The 17,771-nt window shown below is 40.0% G+C and overlaps 1 protein-coding gene across 2 annotated transcripts in view; it reads right to left on the bottom strand.

The window, feature by feature from the left end:
• Nucleotides 1–336: 336 nt before the first annotated feature.
• The window catches only part of kctd5b (potassium channel tetramerization domain containing 5b), a 33,328-nt gene continuing 15,893 nt past the window's right edge, over nucleotides 337–17,771 (bottom strand). The window contains exons 2-7 of one of the 2 annotated variants that reach the window (XM_061967585.2): nucleotides 15,913–16,021; nucleotides 9,740–9,831; nucleotides 9,570–9,665; nucleotides 9,254–9,358; nucleotides 7,188–7,313; nucleotides 337–2,739 (exon numbers count right to left, since the gene is read on the bottom strand). In XM_061967585.2, the coding sequence (XP_061823569.1) occupies nucleotides 2,710–2,739; nucleotides 7,188–7,313; nucleotides 9,254–9,358; nucleotides 9,570–9,665; nucleotides 9,740–9,831; nucleotides 15,913–16,021 (558 nt within the window). In that variant the 3' untranslated portion in view covers nucleotides 337–2,709. The remainder of the gene's footprint in view (nucleotides 2,740–7,187; nucleotides 7,314–9,253; nucleotides 9,359–9,569; nucleotides 9,666–9,739; nucleotides 9,832–15,912; nucleotides 16,022–17,771) is intronic. The other variant, XM_061967586.2, reaches the window with a different exon arrangement.

Below are 17,771 nucleotides of genomic sequence, written 5' to 3'. Positions count from 1 at the left end.
CAATACGAAGGTCCTGGGTTCGATATCTTACTGTGTGGAGTTTGCAAGTTCTCCCCGCGAATGCGTGGGTTCCCTCCCACCTCAAAGACATGCACCAGGGGGATAAGTTGATTGGCAACACTAAATTGGCCCAAGTGTGTGAATGTGAGTGTGAATGTTGTCTATCTGTGTTGGCACTGCGATGAGGTGGCGACTTGTCCAGGTTGTACTCCGCCTTCCACCCTTGTGCAGCTGGGATAGGCTCCAGCACCCCCGCAACCCCCTAAGGGACAAGCGGTAGAAAGTGGATGGACTTTTATGAATATTGTAAGTGAAACAAATACATGCACACAGATATGAATGACAACATTTTTATTGGGTTTACCTTGCGCAAGATCACAATGATGTATCCTCTTAACCAGTCATAATTTATACACATTGCATAAGATCGTATAGTAGTGATGTATGTTGTGATATGAAAACAATATTCACTCATGTAACTGTTAAGTTGAGAGGGGGAGAAGACAAACCATCCTTTCCAAAGACAAATGTGATCATCTTGCCTCATGCATCATCATGGTAATGTGGCTTAATATGACTTGAATGCAACACAGACCGGGCACTTAAAAGTAGTAGGCTACAGATCTGGTAAAATGTTCCATCACACAAAATAAGTATTATGCATGCCAAATAGCTCACCACATGACCTGATAGTGAAAGGTTGTAAGAACCATCTTGAGGCTTTATAAACATCTCCACTGAGGTTACTGGACCAATCAAATCAAAACAGGCGACATGCTTCAATCTCATAGCAAAAAAAAAAAAAAAAAAAAAGGAGCCACAGCGTTAGGTTTCATGTTGAATGTGAGCATCTCTGCCATCAGAAGGTAGAAATCAAGATTGTCTGCAACGCTTATTAAGTGGATGGATGGAGTGTGGTATCATCAGACAGCGCATCTGTGTCATCAGTTCATGTGGAGTGCTCGTTGCCATAGGTGCAGTCACACATTGTTTACATGCATGAGGGAGTGCAACACAGTACATAATTGGAAGGCTTCAGAATACTATAGCAAATGTAAACACGGCCTAGCACTTGCACTGATTGAACATTTTTGATAATCTTTTTCTTTTTTTTCTTTTTTTACTTAAAAAGCCCTTGTGTGAGGGGAAAAAAGGTGTATCTATATAAAAAAAAAAAACATGCATCCATACTTAAACATTCAACAATATAAAACTGTGTGTGAATAAATGGAAGTCTTAAGAGTGTTAGTATATGTACAAAGTTTACTCTTCCCTGACACTAAATATCAATGCGTGCACTACACGTAAGACATTGGATTTTGGTCATTAGGGAAGGGGGAAAGGCAACACTAAATGATTACATGGTGAATAAAACCTATTAAAACTGCACATCAATCCTGAAAAAAAAACTGCTAGGTCTTAAAAAAAAAGTGTTTTGCAGTATTTACAGTAACATTACAGGCTGTTCGCCACGTGCACGGTGTCGTGTTCCCACTGTAGTGCTTGTAATGCTGCGTATTCACTACACAATTCAAGATGTTTAGAAGAAGAGATGGAGGAGGGGAAAAAGTATAAGTTGATAATGTAACAGTCACCTTCAAAGCAGAGTATCGCTTTGTTATTGTTAATAAAAACATGTCCAGGCATGTTCTCAGTGAAAAGACAACTTGTTCAATCTCACTCAGAAATCTCTTAAATCCTGTACAAACTATGCAAAACAGGCTAATATTGTCAAGATTCAATTTTTTTTTAGATCCAGTATAAACAACCTCCATTTGAAGTTGTGTTTTTTTCTATACAGTGTACAAAACGTGCATTCATTTTAAAAGGAGTTAAATATCCATAATGGTTTTTGATTATTTTACACCGAAAACTAAAATTCTCTGGATATGAACAAAGATTTGTTCACTGTCGCCTAAACAGTTCCAGTCCACAATCCTAGGCCAAAAACACTCTCAGCCACAAAACTGATATCAAATGAGATGCTTCCTCAAATAAACAAAACATAAAAGTATGTCAGTCGGCAAAAGAACGGCTTCAGGGTTGTTCCTTAAAAAAACGACTGTAAAAGAAAAATACCTTATATAGAGAAGTAAAACATGAGGTCTCCAAATGAGATTTGCGGAAATATTACTTTTTGCAAAGGAAAGGTTGAAATATCCTTATAAACGTTCCACAGTGCAGTGATGACCACACGCATCTGTGAAGGCGAAACGTTGCCTTGTTGGAAGACAATGCATGGCGCTACAGAATAACTAAGTAGTACCATTAACACAAACTCTGTGAAACATCTTGGGTGGGTTTTAAATAAACACAATTCCCTTCTTGCCAACTCCAAACTATTTTTTTGAAGGTGATACTTTTGACCGTACAGATCCCTTGCCAGAGCAAGTTGAAGGATCTAATTAACTCCACAGATGACCCTGAGAGAATCGCTGGCCATTTTGATGATGGCCATGTTTTTTCAATTAGCAATTTAAAATAATAAAAACAAAACTGCCTCAAGTTCAAAAGTTCCAGTTCAAAATGTACAGGCACAAATTGTCAGTAAGCAGTTGTATTTACACCAAGGAATAAAAAAAAAATGGAGGGAGAACACCAAATAAATGCACAACTCCCACACTTGAATCTCCTTTGTGCCAAATAGGTCTTCCACAAGGATGATATGTTTGCATCATAAAACCTGGAGCTCATAATACTCAGTCCTCTTCACATTCGGGAACCTCTTTCCTGAAGTATCTGTAAGGACACAAAAAGATGATGGCAATTAAACATTTGCTGATGCGTTTTCCAAAAAAAACAACTGACAGTTTGTAAGCAAATAAATAGCAGGAATTTAACCAGACAACTTGGTGGGGAGCTGGGGCATGAACTACGGAAGGATTCTGTACACCTGATTGACATGCAAATTGCAGACCACTCGGACAATTGCAAAGTTGGAGTACACATTGACGTGCCAGAGAAAGTTGCCGGTTTGCCATGTTTGTTTTTATTTGTTTAACTGGAAGGCTGTGAGGTGCAACCTCAGGAACTCCAAGTGGGATAGTTCCTACTTCCCAGCAGCCTAGAATGCAGCGTTAAGTCTTTTTGTACTCGCTTTTATCTATTTACTCCAAAGAAAGTTTGTACACTGCCATCTTGTCATTTACATGTACTTTTGCAAGTACAAATCATTTGGGAATAGTACTAGACTGTGTCCAGAAAGTCCTTCCAGGTCTCCGCAGGCATTTTTGTGATTGTCTCGGCATATACTGTATGTCAGAATTCGCGGCAACTTTTATCAAAAGTCGAGGCAAAAGTTGCAATGTTGCGCTTAAAATTTTCATATCATTGAATAAACTAGTGATTTTATGAATTTTCTAGGTGTTCCTTAAACCTTAACTTGCACAGGATTGAAACTAATATTGGAAAACAAATACCGTACTGTATTGATGTTTTACTTCCACCACACAGACTCAAAAGTAGATACTAGATGGCAGTACGATGGAACTTCGATGTACGAACGCCTCTATTACTGGGTTGCAATGCAATCACGTGACCGAGAGGCACTTCCGGGTTTTTGACGATGGTCTAGACTCTAGAGTCCCATTAGGCTACTATTCATTTAACTGCGTCAGTGCAAATTTGGGCATATTTTGAAAGGTTTAGAGACAAATATTCAAGCAATCATGAAAAAATATTTAAAATGGGATGGTGTCTATCCGTGTCGGCCCTGCAATAAGGTGGTGACTTGTCCATGGTGTACACCGCCTTCTGGCTCCAGCAACTCCCGCCACCCCGAGAGGGACAAGCTATAGAAAATGGATGGATGGATGGAATGGATGTAGTTTTTGTTGAAATATTTAAACCATTCATCATCACCAAGATATTACAGATTTACCTCACTTCCTTTGGGACTTACAAGGATTTAAAGAAGAAAATATTGGAGGCACATCATGTCTTCACGTCTGAAGGGGTTCACAAATTAAACATTAATGCGTGGAAGATAATGTTGGACTTATTCGTGCATCGCTAAGCAACATGATTGTTTGACGTAGCGAGTGCCGTTCTGCTGTGATTGTGACACTAATGAGAATAATGATATGTGTGTTTGCAGTTGATGTCCTGCTACAAATATTAGTCTCATCTACAACTCATGTTTGCAGTTGTTATCATGGTGTGAAGTTCATATTTTGTCTCATTATTTAGCTATAAATGATGTATATAATATAATATAAATAAAAATAATATACATTTAGCTATAAATGTCCCTGTTGTTCAGGAATGTTTGCTAGCAACATCACGATTCAGTATATGCTGTTGAGCATACGAGAGATTTATTCATCTAGCTTAATAATACTATTGAGGATATTTTCTTGATGCTAACAAACAGCAGCAGAGACGCTATAATGTGGTCATCCGTGTCAAATAAAGCACTTGGCTTTCCTGCACAACAACAACTAAGCTTTTAGTTTCTGTTATGAAGATCAACAACAAAAATATGGTGGATTAGACCAACAATTACAATATTTTATTACTAGGACTTAACATGACAACGTTAGTTTATTTGCGCAACCAGGTCTTTGTAGTTATATTTAGGCATAGCAACCACAAAAGAACAAGAACTGATGGGTGGTTGGAAAAGATTAAAAAGAGGAGCCGGCATTCACCGCTTGGTGAGGCTGCTAGGCTCCGACAAAGCTGCCGTGAAGGAGTTTATCAAGCACTTTGAGGAGTTTATCGGCTAAGGAGGCCAGCAAATTTTCAACTGCGATGAGAGAGTTTATTTTTGGAAAGAGATCTCCAAGCGAACGTGTAAGACAGCTGAGGAGAAGGCACAACCAAGACATTAGCCAATAAAGGATCGCCGTTTACAACTCTGAAACTTCCAGATTGTTCGAAAAAAACTGTATTGTAATTATTTGTTTTGGACATATAAAAAAGAAGAAGAAAAAGAAACCCAAAAGTAATAAAAGAAAATAACATAGTGATGTCTCAGTTAAACGTTCACAGATTCACATTCTAACATGTCCGAAAAAGAGTAGGAAGAAGCAGAGCTTATTTAAAATAATTTCTAACACAATTGTTCCCTTCCTTTTCCGATCTAAAAAAATGACACAAACATTCACCAACACAAGGACACAAGATAAAAATGATTTTCCTTCTCTTTTTTTTTTTATTGTAGTTACATGGTTGGTAACATTTTAGAGATCTCCAAAGGCAGAAGAACTTTTGTGTCTGTGGTGCATGGATTGACAGTTAGGCTGGCTGTATACACACACAGTATATACCATACACACAGTGTCTTCAAAGTGTCCATATATTTTATAAAATAGGGCCTTTTGTCGAGGCTACAACCAATTATTCCTGTTTACATTGTTTCTTATGGGAAACTCTACTTCACTGTACAAACATTTTAAGTTTGCAAACAATGTTCAAGAACCAATTAAGGTCGTAAATCGAGGTTCCACTGTAAAAGCACAATCAGAGCTCATTGTCAAACTACTGTACTGATTTAATTAACCTATTATTGTAGTATTTTTTTTATAATAATGGGAAGAAACACCAAATGCTTACTTATTGTTTGATGCAGACATCCTCTGTGTATATTTCATGTTTGAAAAGTGTTTGTCCATCTTAAACATTCATTTATGTTCTAACAAATTTACACCATCACATTAAGAGCATTTGTGAACTGTTGACAGCCATAACAGTAACTTTTGTTTATAAATAGTTGATTTATATAGGCTAGTAAGGTAAAGTTTTGTACCTGACAAGTTTTGGTTACCTTGCTTCTGCAGCCTTCATCAGAGGTGTCACGTGATGTTAGCGTGACGTCATCTGTGACGTGTTATATGGATTTTTCCATCCCACTTCAGATGGTGGGATGGTGGTGTCCCCTGGCGTGCGCCGAGGGTACAGCGGGGCGCCCCCTGTCGTCTGGATGTCTGCCAAACGGCAGGTGCAACCCTGCAGGACTGCGTCCCAGGTGTGGGACAGACGACGTCACGCTAACATCACGTGACACCTCTGATGAAGGCTGCAGAAGCAAGGTAGCCGAAACTTGTCTGGTACACAACTTTACCTTACTAGCTAGCCTATATAAATCAACTATTTATAAATACACATCAGTAGGCTAAATGAACCTCTTCAACATAGTAACTTTTGTTGGTAAATGAGAGACGAGAGAATTTAATCACACTTCAACATCTCGAACATATACATTTGTCAGCATTGCAAATGAGAATCTGTTTTAAATGGCCTTACCCTGAAAAAAAAAAGTTCTATAAATGCATGTAAAGTAGGAAGTAAATGTTTATATACTAAACTTCCCAGAAGGCTTAGTACTCTAAACAGAAACCGAGAGATAGTCTGGGCTATGCTGGGGGGAAACAAGTGCGCCGTTTGAGCTATAAAGAGTTAATATAGTGTTGCAAGTTGCTGTTTCTGCTTTGTCTGCTAAAGAAACATACATTAGTTGTGATTAGACTGTTTATGTGCACATTTGAGCACTGCTCAGAGACAAATATGATTGTCAAAAAATTAAGCTGATTGGGAGTTGAGGTACGTGGTGAGCAGAAAATTTTACAAAATATGCTGCAGGAAATCTGTTTTTCGAGGAGTCGGGATGCCTCCCACTGTATTAAGTTATTTGATGGGAGACTCACTGTGCCATACTTTGAACCCCTACATGAAGCCATTAGCCTTGGCTTTTTAATAGCAGCTAAGTTAATTTCCAACTTGGGTGAACATCCTGAGAATACATGAGAAACCTCAGCATTAAAAGGCATCAAAGAGATATGGGGAAGGGGGAACAGCTAGGGAAGCGCCTGTGGAGGTGTGATAGACTATGGCCAATTGAGCGCTCACCAGTGAGTCGTAAGTGCTCAACCCTAATCAGAGTCATGCATTTCATAATCCGTGTCTTCGTCGTCACTCTGAGCAACATGCAGCATGAAGACAACACAGGAGATGACAAGAGAGCCACAATTTAGAAACAATGGAAATAAATGTTGGGAATGGAGGAAAAAACATAGGGAATTTACATAAAGGTAGACTAACATGAAAAACTTCATGCCAGTGAACCCCACAGAGCACATACAAAAACGCTTTCATCATCAACACCACACATGCGACACACATGTCCAATAGACTCCACTTGCTCTACATGACCACCAAACATTAAGGTGGGTCACACACATGCTTACCTTTGCCTTCTCACTGGGTTCACTGTTTGTCCCGTAGGATTGATTGTGCAGCTCCTTAGAGACAACACACAGGAACTCAGCTTGGTCTTCGTTGCCGTAGTTGTAGGAGGAGCCAATGCTGACCAGCTGTAGAGACAGAAGCGCAAAGATGAAGAATTAAACAATAGGTGGAGGAAGAAGAAAAACTTGTGTTGGGGGAGGCGTCAAGTCTACGGGTTACTATGTTACTACGGTTTATGTGCAATTTAATTAGTTTACTGAAATTGTGTATTTACTAAAAAGTTATAGGACAGTTATACAGTACTTGTCATCTGTCACATTTGTGTAATAGTTTTGAGGGCCTGCAGACATGGAAACAAGCACCCAAAGACCAAAAAAGGGGGGTGAAACATTTACACTCAAACTGATACTATAACAAACAAACAATAAAGAGGGAAATTAATGCACACCAATGTTGTACATACAACATAATCTGCTGTTAGTCACTAAAAGAATCAAGGAGGGACTCGACCACACCAAGTAAACATGCCAGTTCACAAGTCAGTGGGGAACGTGGATGTGAGAAAGGTCCGCACAAGTTTGTTGGAGTGAAAAACTGAAAAGTGTAGAACTCAAACAAACCAGACTCCCTTAAGTCTTAAGGCAACCTGGAAAGAGGCTCACCTTTATTAAATTCTGTCAACAAAATGCTCGCAATTTCACCTAAACTCTCTAAACAAAATGCGCATTCATACGTACTTTCTATTTACAAATTGTAATTATGTTTACCATTTAACTGCCCACTTATAATTTCATGAATATAACTGCTCATTAAACTTAACCTCTAAACCTTGCAGAGCCAACCAAAAATGACACTCATATATCATGTTAAAGTCTATATTTGGTCTATATAAAACCACACAAATAAAATGGAATACGTTGTTAGTGAACAACAACATTAAGAGACACGCAAAAACCGCAACTTCTGACCTAGGAAGACGGTTAGCTCTGTGATTATAGAGCACAAGTAGACAGATTAGTTATAAAGCTTTGTCCCTTGGTGTGCATGTCCAAACATGCTGATTAGACAACGCTGCTGCTGCTGTTACCAAGTCTTTCTCAAATGGAGCATCAGTGCTGCAAAGGTTCTGCACGTCCACTAAAACACGTACTATATTATAATTATTATATATGCATGAAAACCTCCACCCTCGCCAATCAGTGTGGTTGTAAAAAAAAACAAAAAAACACTTGAAGCAGAAAAAACATTGATTCACATTTCCCCCTCCCTTTTCTGCCGCAATAGGACAAGTTTTAAGGGACATTTAAGCCCTCAAACACTAACAGATGTCATGTCTTCAAATCAATCAATCAATCAATCAAATTTTACTTATATAGCCCTAAATCACGAGTGTCTCAAAGGGCTGCAATATAATACAAAAATAAGCAGTCTGATCGTTTTAGTGTGCAGGAAGGTTTGCACAAGCACTCCCCACAACACAAAATAGTCAAGTTAGCACTGGTGCTGTACTTACACAACATGAGAAATACTCGGACTGATCCAAGTCCATTTACCAGCTCAATGATTGTACAGTTCTGTTTGTGTTACTACATAATACACATCTTCTAAATTTAAGACTATGTTAAGATGGCCAGTAGGTTATCAACAATGATCTCCATACAGAATATGATTTCTAGAAGTTTCCCCATTTGACCAATGTAAGGAGATTAATATATTAACTCCTGATAGAGATCAACTGCAGATAATACACACTTAATGTCAAATTATATCTGGGTATCATAACAAAAATATTTCAAACGTCCCTAAAACTATAGTTGCAGCTACTCTTTAAGTCAGAGTGGCTGAGTGACAAAACATTTGAGTGTAAATAAAATGACATAGGGAAACAGGTGCCAGGTGTTGTTCCTGGTCAAACTGACAAAGAAGCAAAATGAACAGACTCAACAACAAAAAAATAAAAACCAACATCTAACGGTCTACAGCACTAAGGGGAAGGAGAGGGGTGTAGGAGTAACAAGCGGACCATGCAGTGACCAGCCCTCAGACAGAAACATGTGGGACACACCTCTCTGCTGTTGTTTGGCAAAGCTGGCGCCTCTCCCTTCACCTCCCTTGACACAATGAGCAGAAATTCTGACTGGTGGGCCCGCCCGTAACCTATACTGACAAGCTGCAACAACCAATCAGAGCACAGGAGGGATGCTCGTATCACGTAATGGGGGAGGACATTCAGAAAGATGGGATTTGCCGGTTGAGCTTGATGTCAGAATGCAACACTGAGGTTTAGAATATGTGAACATAGCAAGGGGTTGGTGAAACACATGGACACAAGACTGCAGCTGTAATCCCCCACCATCCCCGACCTTCTGGGGGGGCTTTACCTGTTCAAACTTCCAGCCGTCCGACATGGTTGACACCATCTGTGTCAGCTCCTCTTCTTGGCACTGCAGCACTCTGTACACGTGCTTCACGGGCACCTGAAAAGGAAAGCACATGTTCACTTGAGAATGGGGACAATGTCCTCTTCACTTCATGATGAGAGGTCACACACCTGCGACGTCTTGCAGTCTCTGTCCCTGATCTTGTCCTTGATAAGCTTTATTAAGGATGTGATGTTATAAAACTCTGCTTCTTCGAGTACACCTGAAACATTAAAAAAAATGTTGGCTTTCAAAACGCAAGGCAAAACAACTATTAGTGTTGCACTGGTTGTTTGTTGTTGGACCTGGAATGTGGGAGGGCACATAGGTGTACACCTGAAGTGGTTAGTAACGCGCTACATTTACTCAACCAACGTTTCAGATAAAAAGCAATTGTCATAGTAGTTTTAATGAAACATACTTTTTACTTTTGAGTATTTTGTGAAGAAGAATTGTTACTTTTACTCTGTTACATAGCGTTTCATTTCAAACTATATCATTGTATTTTGTTTATAATATTTTGATTACATTTGGCTCGTTAGAGAGACTTTTTTCAGTGGGCACTGTCACATGACTCTGTTTCACCAATTCAATGTAAGCACTAGTGACCTTTGACTCCATTTCACCAATCAAATAGAGCCAGGCAGTCACAAAACCACACTCGAACTACACACTTTAAGCGACATGACGTCAGACGAGGGAGCAGAACTCGTCAATGTTTTTACTTACACACTAGGAAAAAGAACATTTATGCCCGGTCACCTGTGTCAGTGGCAATAATCACATTTCAGCGTACAAGAATTTAACTTCCAACTAGAGAAAACATGTTGTGGTAAGGGTTGCCCATTACCGGTTGCGGTTGTGTCAGTCGATCGCCAGCCAGGCATTAAAAAAATAGACCTAAAAATTATCGATCATCAATCTTCACCAAGACATCACTTTCGTCACTTGATTGACATTCACGGCACCCGAGGGTCTTGTGAGATGACGCTGGCTGCTGCGAGCTCATTATTAAGAAAAAATGAAAGACAGGATGGCGAGAAACACTTTTTATTGCGCCGTACCTGCTGTCAAAACTCTAAAGACCGACTGCACAGTTCCTACCTTCACAATAAAAGTGCTGCTTCATCCTGCCTGCGCTAATAAAATAAGAGTCTCAGAAAGCTGGCGTGCACAAGCTAGCAAGCTACGGAGTTTGCCGCCAATGTATTTCTTGTAAAGTGTATAAAAACGAGTATGGATGCTGGACAAATAAGATGCCAAAAACCAACCACTTTCATGTGGTATTGGACAGAAAGGAGGACCTTTTTTCTCCTCCATTAGAAAATGCTGAAGTTATCAGCACTACAGTCTGATTCCAATCAATGCAAGTCATTAGAATCAGGTAATACACCAACTTATATTCTTGTCTTCATAAAATAAAATAATCTATATGCGTTAAACATGCTTGTATTATCAATAAACACTTAACTTGTTAACAAAAACGTATCTTTCATAAACAAATAAATATAAATTATATATATGAATGAGGTAGATCTCCTCGACTTGATCAATTGAAAAGTAGCTCGCCTGCAGAAAAAGTGTGGGCACCCCTGGTTTATGGTATAGCTGCACATATGCTAACATAACCCTGTTATAACATCATAAGTGACGGTTAAAAGTGCATCTTTTGTGGTAAATATTATGACAGGGTACACAAACTACACACAAACCCACAACAACTACAGTTGTAGTGCAAGTAAAGTTAGAAACCAGCTACTAAATAAATCAGAAGTTACTCATTAGTTACTCAGTTTGGAGGTTAATTTTTGTCTTTATTACGAAATCTTTTCATGGACACTGAATTTATGTAACTGAATTTTATGCTGACAATTCCATTGAATAAAAAAGTGTGAACACAATTCAAGTGTGTTAAAATTCAGTTTTTAAAAATTCAGAGTAAAAAAATTTGGTGTAAAAAAAAAAAACTCTGTTCAGAAACATTTGTTGCTTCAAAACTCAAGACTCACTTCTGAAGTAGGGTTGGGTGATATGGACCAATACTCACTTAACAGTATTTATAGACCAAATCGCGGTGTACGATATATATATCGGTATTTTAGACTAAACGTGCAAGCTGTTTAGTTTAAACTCAACCGCACATTACTGTTTCTACCAGTGTTCTGAAAACTACTTTTAAAAAGTAATTAGTTATACTCAGCCGTTACTTAACCAACAAATGTATTTAATTACTAATGGCATTACTCTTTAGTAAATGTAACTAATTACTTGGGAAAGTAATTAATGAGTTACTTAAAAAATAACTTTATATATAAATAAATAACTTTATATATACAGTATATATGTCATTTAATGAGGTGACGACTTGTCCAGTACCCCGCCTTCCGCCCGAATGCAGCTGAGATAGGCTCCAGCACCCCCCCGCGACCCCGAAAGGGACAAGCGGTAGAAAATGGACGGATGGCATTTATAGTTGAGAGAAGTTTATGAGAACAGCATGTGCATGCGTGTGTGTGCCTTTAAAAGGAAGTCTCTGATGTCAGCGAGGGTTTCAGCTGAACTTTATTTGTTAGCTGCCATGTGTTATCTCTGGTTATTAAAGAGGAGCCGCTGACCGCCCCAGCCATCCGCCGGAGCTCGGTGCGGGCACGTCGTTTGTGCGCAAAGGCGTCGACCCTTCCTCAGCTACAGTGCCTGCTGGGCCTTCCTGCGGCGGCGCGCCGCACCGGAAGCGATAAAAAGGCACATCAAAAGATACTGGTATGGCGTCATTATCTCAAATATACTGTATTTTTCTGACTATAAGGCGCACTTAAAATCCTTTCATTTTCTCAAAAATCGACAGTGCGCCTTATACTGTATACACATAAGAGATACGTGTAGACTGCAAGACAGTAAACAACACCAAAACTTTAAATGTTCCATTGAGAATAAAGAACAACACGGTGCTCAAAAATCTGTCAAAATGTTTAAGTACCGTATTTTCCGCACTATAAGGCGCACCTAAAAACCACAAATTTTCTCAAAAGCTGACAGTGCGCCTTATAACCCGGTGCGCTTTATTACGATTCATTTTCATAAAGTTTCGATCTCACAACTTCGGTAAACAGCCGCCATCTTTTTTCCCGGTAGAACAGGAAGCGCTTCTTCTTCTACGCAAGCAACCGCCAAGGAAAGCACCCGCCCCCATAGAACAGGAAGCGCTTCTTCTTCTACTGTAAGCAACCACCCGCCCCCGGAAGAAGAAGAAAAAACGCGCGGATATCACCGTACGTTTCATTTCCTGTTTACATCTGTAAAGACCACAAAATGGCTCCTACTAAGCGACAAGGATCCGGTTCATAAAAAGACGCAATCTCTCCATCCGCACACGGATTACTACCGTATTTCACAGCAACTGATATTCCTGTGAACCGCACTGTGGAACGGGAGCACGTACGGTGAATATTCGCACCACAGGGAATGAGAAGTCATCCTTCACTGTGGTTCTAGCTTGCCATGCTAACTTCCACCCATGGTGATATTCAAAAGGAAGACCTTGCCAAAAGAGACCTTTCCAGCCGGCGTCATCATAAAAGCTAACTCGAAGGGATGGATGGATGAAGAAAAGATGAGCGAGTGGTTAAGGGAAGTTTACGCGAAGAGGCCGGGTGGCTTTTTTCACACAGCTCCGAAGGCGAACACACCTTCACTAAGACGGGCAGACAGCGCCGGACGACATACGCCAACATTTGCCAGTGGATCGTAAATGCCTGGGCAGATATTTCGGTCACAACTGTGGTCCGAGCTTTCCGGAAGGCAGGATTCACAGAACTACTGGACAACAACAGCGACACTGACTCCGATGACTTCGACGAGACGGAACCGGCCATTTTGGATCCCACGCTTGCGCAACTTTTCAATTCGGACACCGAAGACGAAGAATTCGAAGGATTTACGAATTAAGAATAACTTCAGAAGGTGAGCGCTATGTTTATTTTGTGTGTTGTGACATTAACGTTCGAGCAACATTATGTTGCTATTGCTCTACACCATTTTGAATTTTACTATGTTTGTGATTGCACATTTGCGTACATTTTGGGACAGAGTTGTTAGAACGCTGGTTTTCAATATATTATTAAAGTTTGACTGAACTATCTGACTGTTTTTTTGACATTCCCTTTAGCGCAGCGTAGGCGCGGCTTATTGGTGGACAAAGTTATGAAATATGTAATTCATTGAAGGTGCGGCTAATAATCCGGTGCGCCTTATAGTGCGGAAAATACGGTACGAATTTGGTAAGCTATGAAGACGCACCGCTTGATTGATTGTCGGAGCATCACGGCTATCCGTAGTCAGACGTACTGTGCTTCGACATACGAGTATTATTATGGTGTGTGTGTATAAGGACTGCATAATGGTATCTATTAGCAGACATTATCTGGTGTTTTGTTTCGCAATATTATGCAAAACCAACTTTTCTGACCTTCTGGTACCTGCTGATGTGTATTTGGGATCTGCATAAGTCCTGAAAATGTGCACGTTGTCCGCCATTGTAGCCACCATAGTTGATAAGCTTCTTCTTTTTCTGAATCTTCTTGTTATGGGGCATTCATCCTCCGCTGTTGCCATTTCTAATACAAAGTAGTGTAAAGTTTGAATATATATCTGTCAGTAGACCCGCTATGAAAGCGCTAAAAACTACCGGTGTAGTGGGTTTTGACAATTCACCAACGGAACTTACGTTATTAGAGAGTTTCAGTCGGACGTTTTTTGACTAGACACATTTCCGGCTTTGTTGTTGCACGAGTGAGCCATGGATGATTAGATGCCGCACAGTTAGCCCCACCTTTCACATTTTTTCGACCCCCGTCCTTGCACGCTACTCCAGTACAAGAAAGATGACAGGGAGAAGACGCTGTCGAAGTGGAGACACGTAAATAAGACCGCTCACAAAACGGCGCATCCTGAAGCGACGGTCAGAAAGCGACTTGAAGATGGTCTGTAAAACATAATCTATGCAACATTTTGACCAAATAACCACCATTACATGTTATATAGACCAAAATGAAGTGTTTTGAATTTAGAAAACATTTAAAACAAATTTAGACCCCTTTAATGCACCTCATAATCTGGTGCACCCTATGGTCCGAAAGATACGGTATATCTCTTTCTAAAATAAATGATAAATGGTTATACTTGTATAGCGCTTTTCTACCTTCAAGGTACTCAAAGCGCTTTGACAGTATTTCCACATTCACCCATTCACACACACATTCACACACTGATGGCGGGAGCTGCCATGCAAGGCGCTAACCAGCAGCCATCAGGAGCAAGGGGTGAAGTGTCTTGCCCAAGGACACAACGGACATGACTAGGATGGTAGAAGGTGGGGATTGAACCCCAGTAACCAGCAACCCTCCGATTGCTGGCACAGCCACTCTACCAACTTCGCCACGCCGTCCCTAAATATACCGGTATTAACTGTAATACCGGTATACCGCCGAGCCCTATTCTAAAGCAATCGATCCTGTCTCAGAACCAGCCAATGAGGTGTCAAGTTTGTAGTCATGTGACATGAGTCTTGCAAAGCAGCAAAAGGGCAGTTTATGCAGCACTACGCGCTACCACAGTCCTGGGCATAATACACATTTCAATCCAGCCCGCTGGATGTTTCTAAACTAAAGAAATTATTAAAATGGTTAGAATCTGTACGTGAGTGACATACGGGTTCCATGCAGACAAACCGAGTTTAGTTTTTAAACACTCTACCCACCTCTGGTGTAAACAAACTTTTAAAATATAAATCAACCATTAAAAAAAAAGTTGATCTCCCTAACCTTATAGTTGAAAGAGCTTCAACATCTTTTGACACTTGCTAATGTTAAAAATGTTACTGAAACACTGCAGTTAAAGCTATGATCAGTGTCCTGAAACAAATTGTGTTTGAATTCAGAGGGCCCACGCTGTACATTAGTCCAATTAGGTTCATTAGGTCTTCAAAGAATTACCGGTATGCAATTTTTTATTTTTATAGCTAGACCTGTGTATTTATTTCCATACTTGACAGTTTCGGCTCCAACTGTGGCCTTCCTCAGAGGTTGTCATGTGATGTTGATGTGACAGGAAGACAGCGCCAACCAAAACTGCTCAAAACAGCTGACCAGACACGTCACATCAACATCACGTGACAACCTCTGAGGAAGGCCACAGCTGTCGCCGAAACTGTCAGGTACAAAAAATAAACACCGGTCTGGCTATAAAAACAACAAATTGAACGCTGTACATTATTTTGCAGCCACTAGCAGTGATTTAGATGTGTTACCTTCCTCTGCTAGGTCCCTGTTGAGCACCAGTTTGCCATGCCTCAAGTAGTTGAGCACCGACCCAAAATAAGTAGGGTCTCTGTCGATGAGATAGGCACCTGTTTCATCCTGAAAGAGAAAGGGGAGGAATATCAGCTTCAGACATTTAACACAAACCGACAGCATTCCTAAGTACTGATTTCATCAGTAAGTGAACAAGTGAAGGAAATGAGACGCAAATTTATGAGGTCGGCTTCTGTGTCTATAATCTCTCGACTGTATGGACGTGCGCACACAAGCTTGGAAATATCACTTTACTATTCCCACAGGCCTTGGATTTGAACCCAATTCTTTCACAGCCACTGGGTATTCCCCTATTTCTGTAAGTACTGTGATTAGGCCAGCTTTGTCTCATGGTGAAGGGGTGGCGTGGGGGGCTCAAACAATTAGAGCGGAAAGGGGATTGGAAGAGCTGGCAGGACGTGCCAAGGGAGCCTAGAAAAAGCACCTTGGCTTACAAGCGACAATTAGCCCAGTAGCCTGGCAAGCCACACAACTTCAACATCTGACATCATGTTGGTCTACATAGCTTATATTCAGGTGCACAACACAGAAGGTAACTGCAACCTCCTTTATTTACCCAGAAGTGAACCTACAACATTTAACATGCAAGCCATTCTCCAATCAAACACATGTTCATTCCCAACTTTTTGGGTCCTCCTAATGTGTAGAGTTGATTCAATCTGTCCAATTATGGAAACATGTCCCAGTGCATTTTCTTTGATAATGAATATCTGCACGCTAATGGCAGGTTGCCCTTCTTTCCATTGTCAAAAATATATCCACCGAGACCCAGTGGACTTCTATTTTTGCTCTGCGTCAGCTTTTGGCACTTCTATAGAGACTCAAGTTGTACCTGCATGTGACGGCGCACGCAGTCACTACCGTTGTACCCAATCTACTAGGGCTGGCCGATTATGGAAAAAAACAATAATCACGATTAATTGCACAATTATTTATTAATTTCAAAACAAGTAGTCATTGTACCACCTAAACACAATTTTAAATATGATTTTAAAAAACCACTAGATATGAATTAGACACAATCAAACCAAAACAAGTACCAAAAAAATAATCATAACAATTAGTCTAAATAATAGCAATATGGGGGAAAACAATTCCGTTTGTTTTCACCTTTTACACTTTTTACCACCATAGTGTGTGCTTTTTGTGTCATACATAACATTTTATAACACGTTTGTTACATGTTACATGTTATATAGACCAAAAGGAAGAGTTTTAAATTTAGAAAAAATGTAAAACAAATTTAGACCCCTTTAATGTGCCTTATAATTCGGTGGGCCTTTTCTATGAAAACAGACCTGAACCCGCCCAACGGCAGTGCACCTTATAATCCTGCGCTTTATAGTCCGAAAGATACGGTATATCTCTTTAAAAATCCTCACATTTATTGGTTCAATACATCTTTGGACAATTTTGACTAGTAATTTAAGCCAAAGTCTAATAATTTTGTAAATGTATCAGTAAGCGCTATAAGTACATTATGAATCAGAATCAGAATCAGCTTTATTGTCATTACGCAAGGTAACGAGATTGAGGCCATTCCATACAGTGCGATGTGTGCATGCTAGAAAAACAATGTGCAAGCGGTTACGTGGATGTGGAAATCGAAAATATATTGTTGAGTTTTGTTATTATTGATTAGATGTACTAGCACTGTGTCAAATAAAAAGCAATCATGGTGAGATCCCAAACTTCTAGTAGACGACGTGATCTTTTTTCATTTATGCGCTCCTTATCCGTGTTACTGTTACTAGCGCAGGAATTTGCATTCACGTCTCGCGGCCCATTTATTCGA

This window comes from Nerophis lumbriciformis, linkage group LG11, assembly GCF_033978685.3.
Source record: "Nerophis lumbriciformis linkage group LG11, RoL_Nlum_v2.1, whole genome shotgun sequence".
In the NCBI taxonomy this organism is placed as follows: domain Eukaryota; kingdom Metazoa; phylum Chordata; class Actinopteri; order Syngnathiformes; family Syngnathidae; genus Nerophis; species Nerophis lumbriciformis.
Note: the sequence above shows the minus strand (reverse complement) of the source record. Positions and strands in the feature narration are given on the sequence as shown.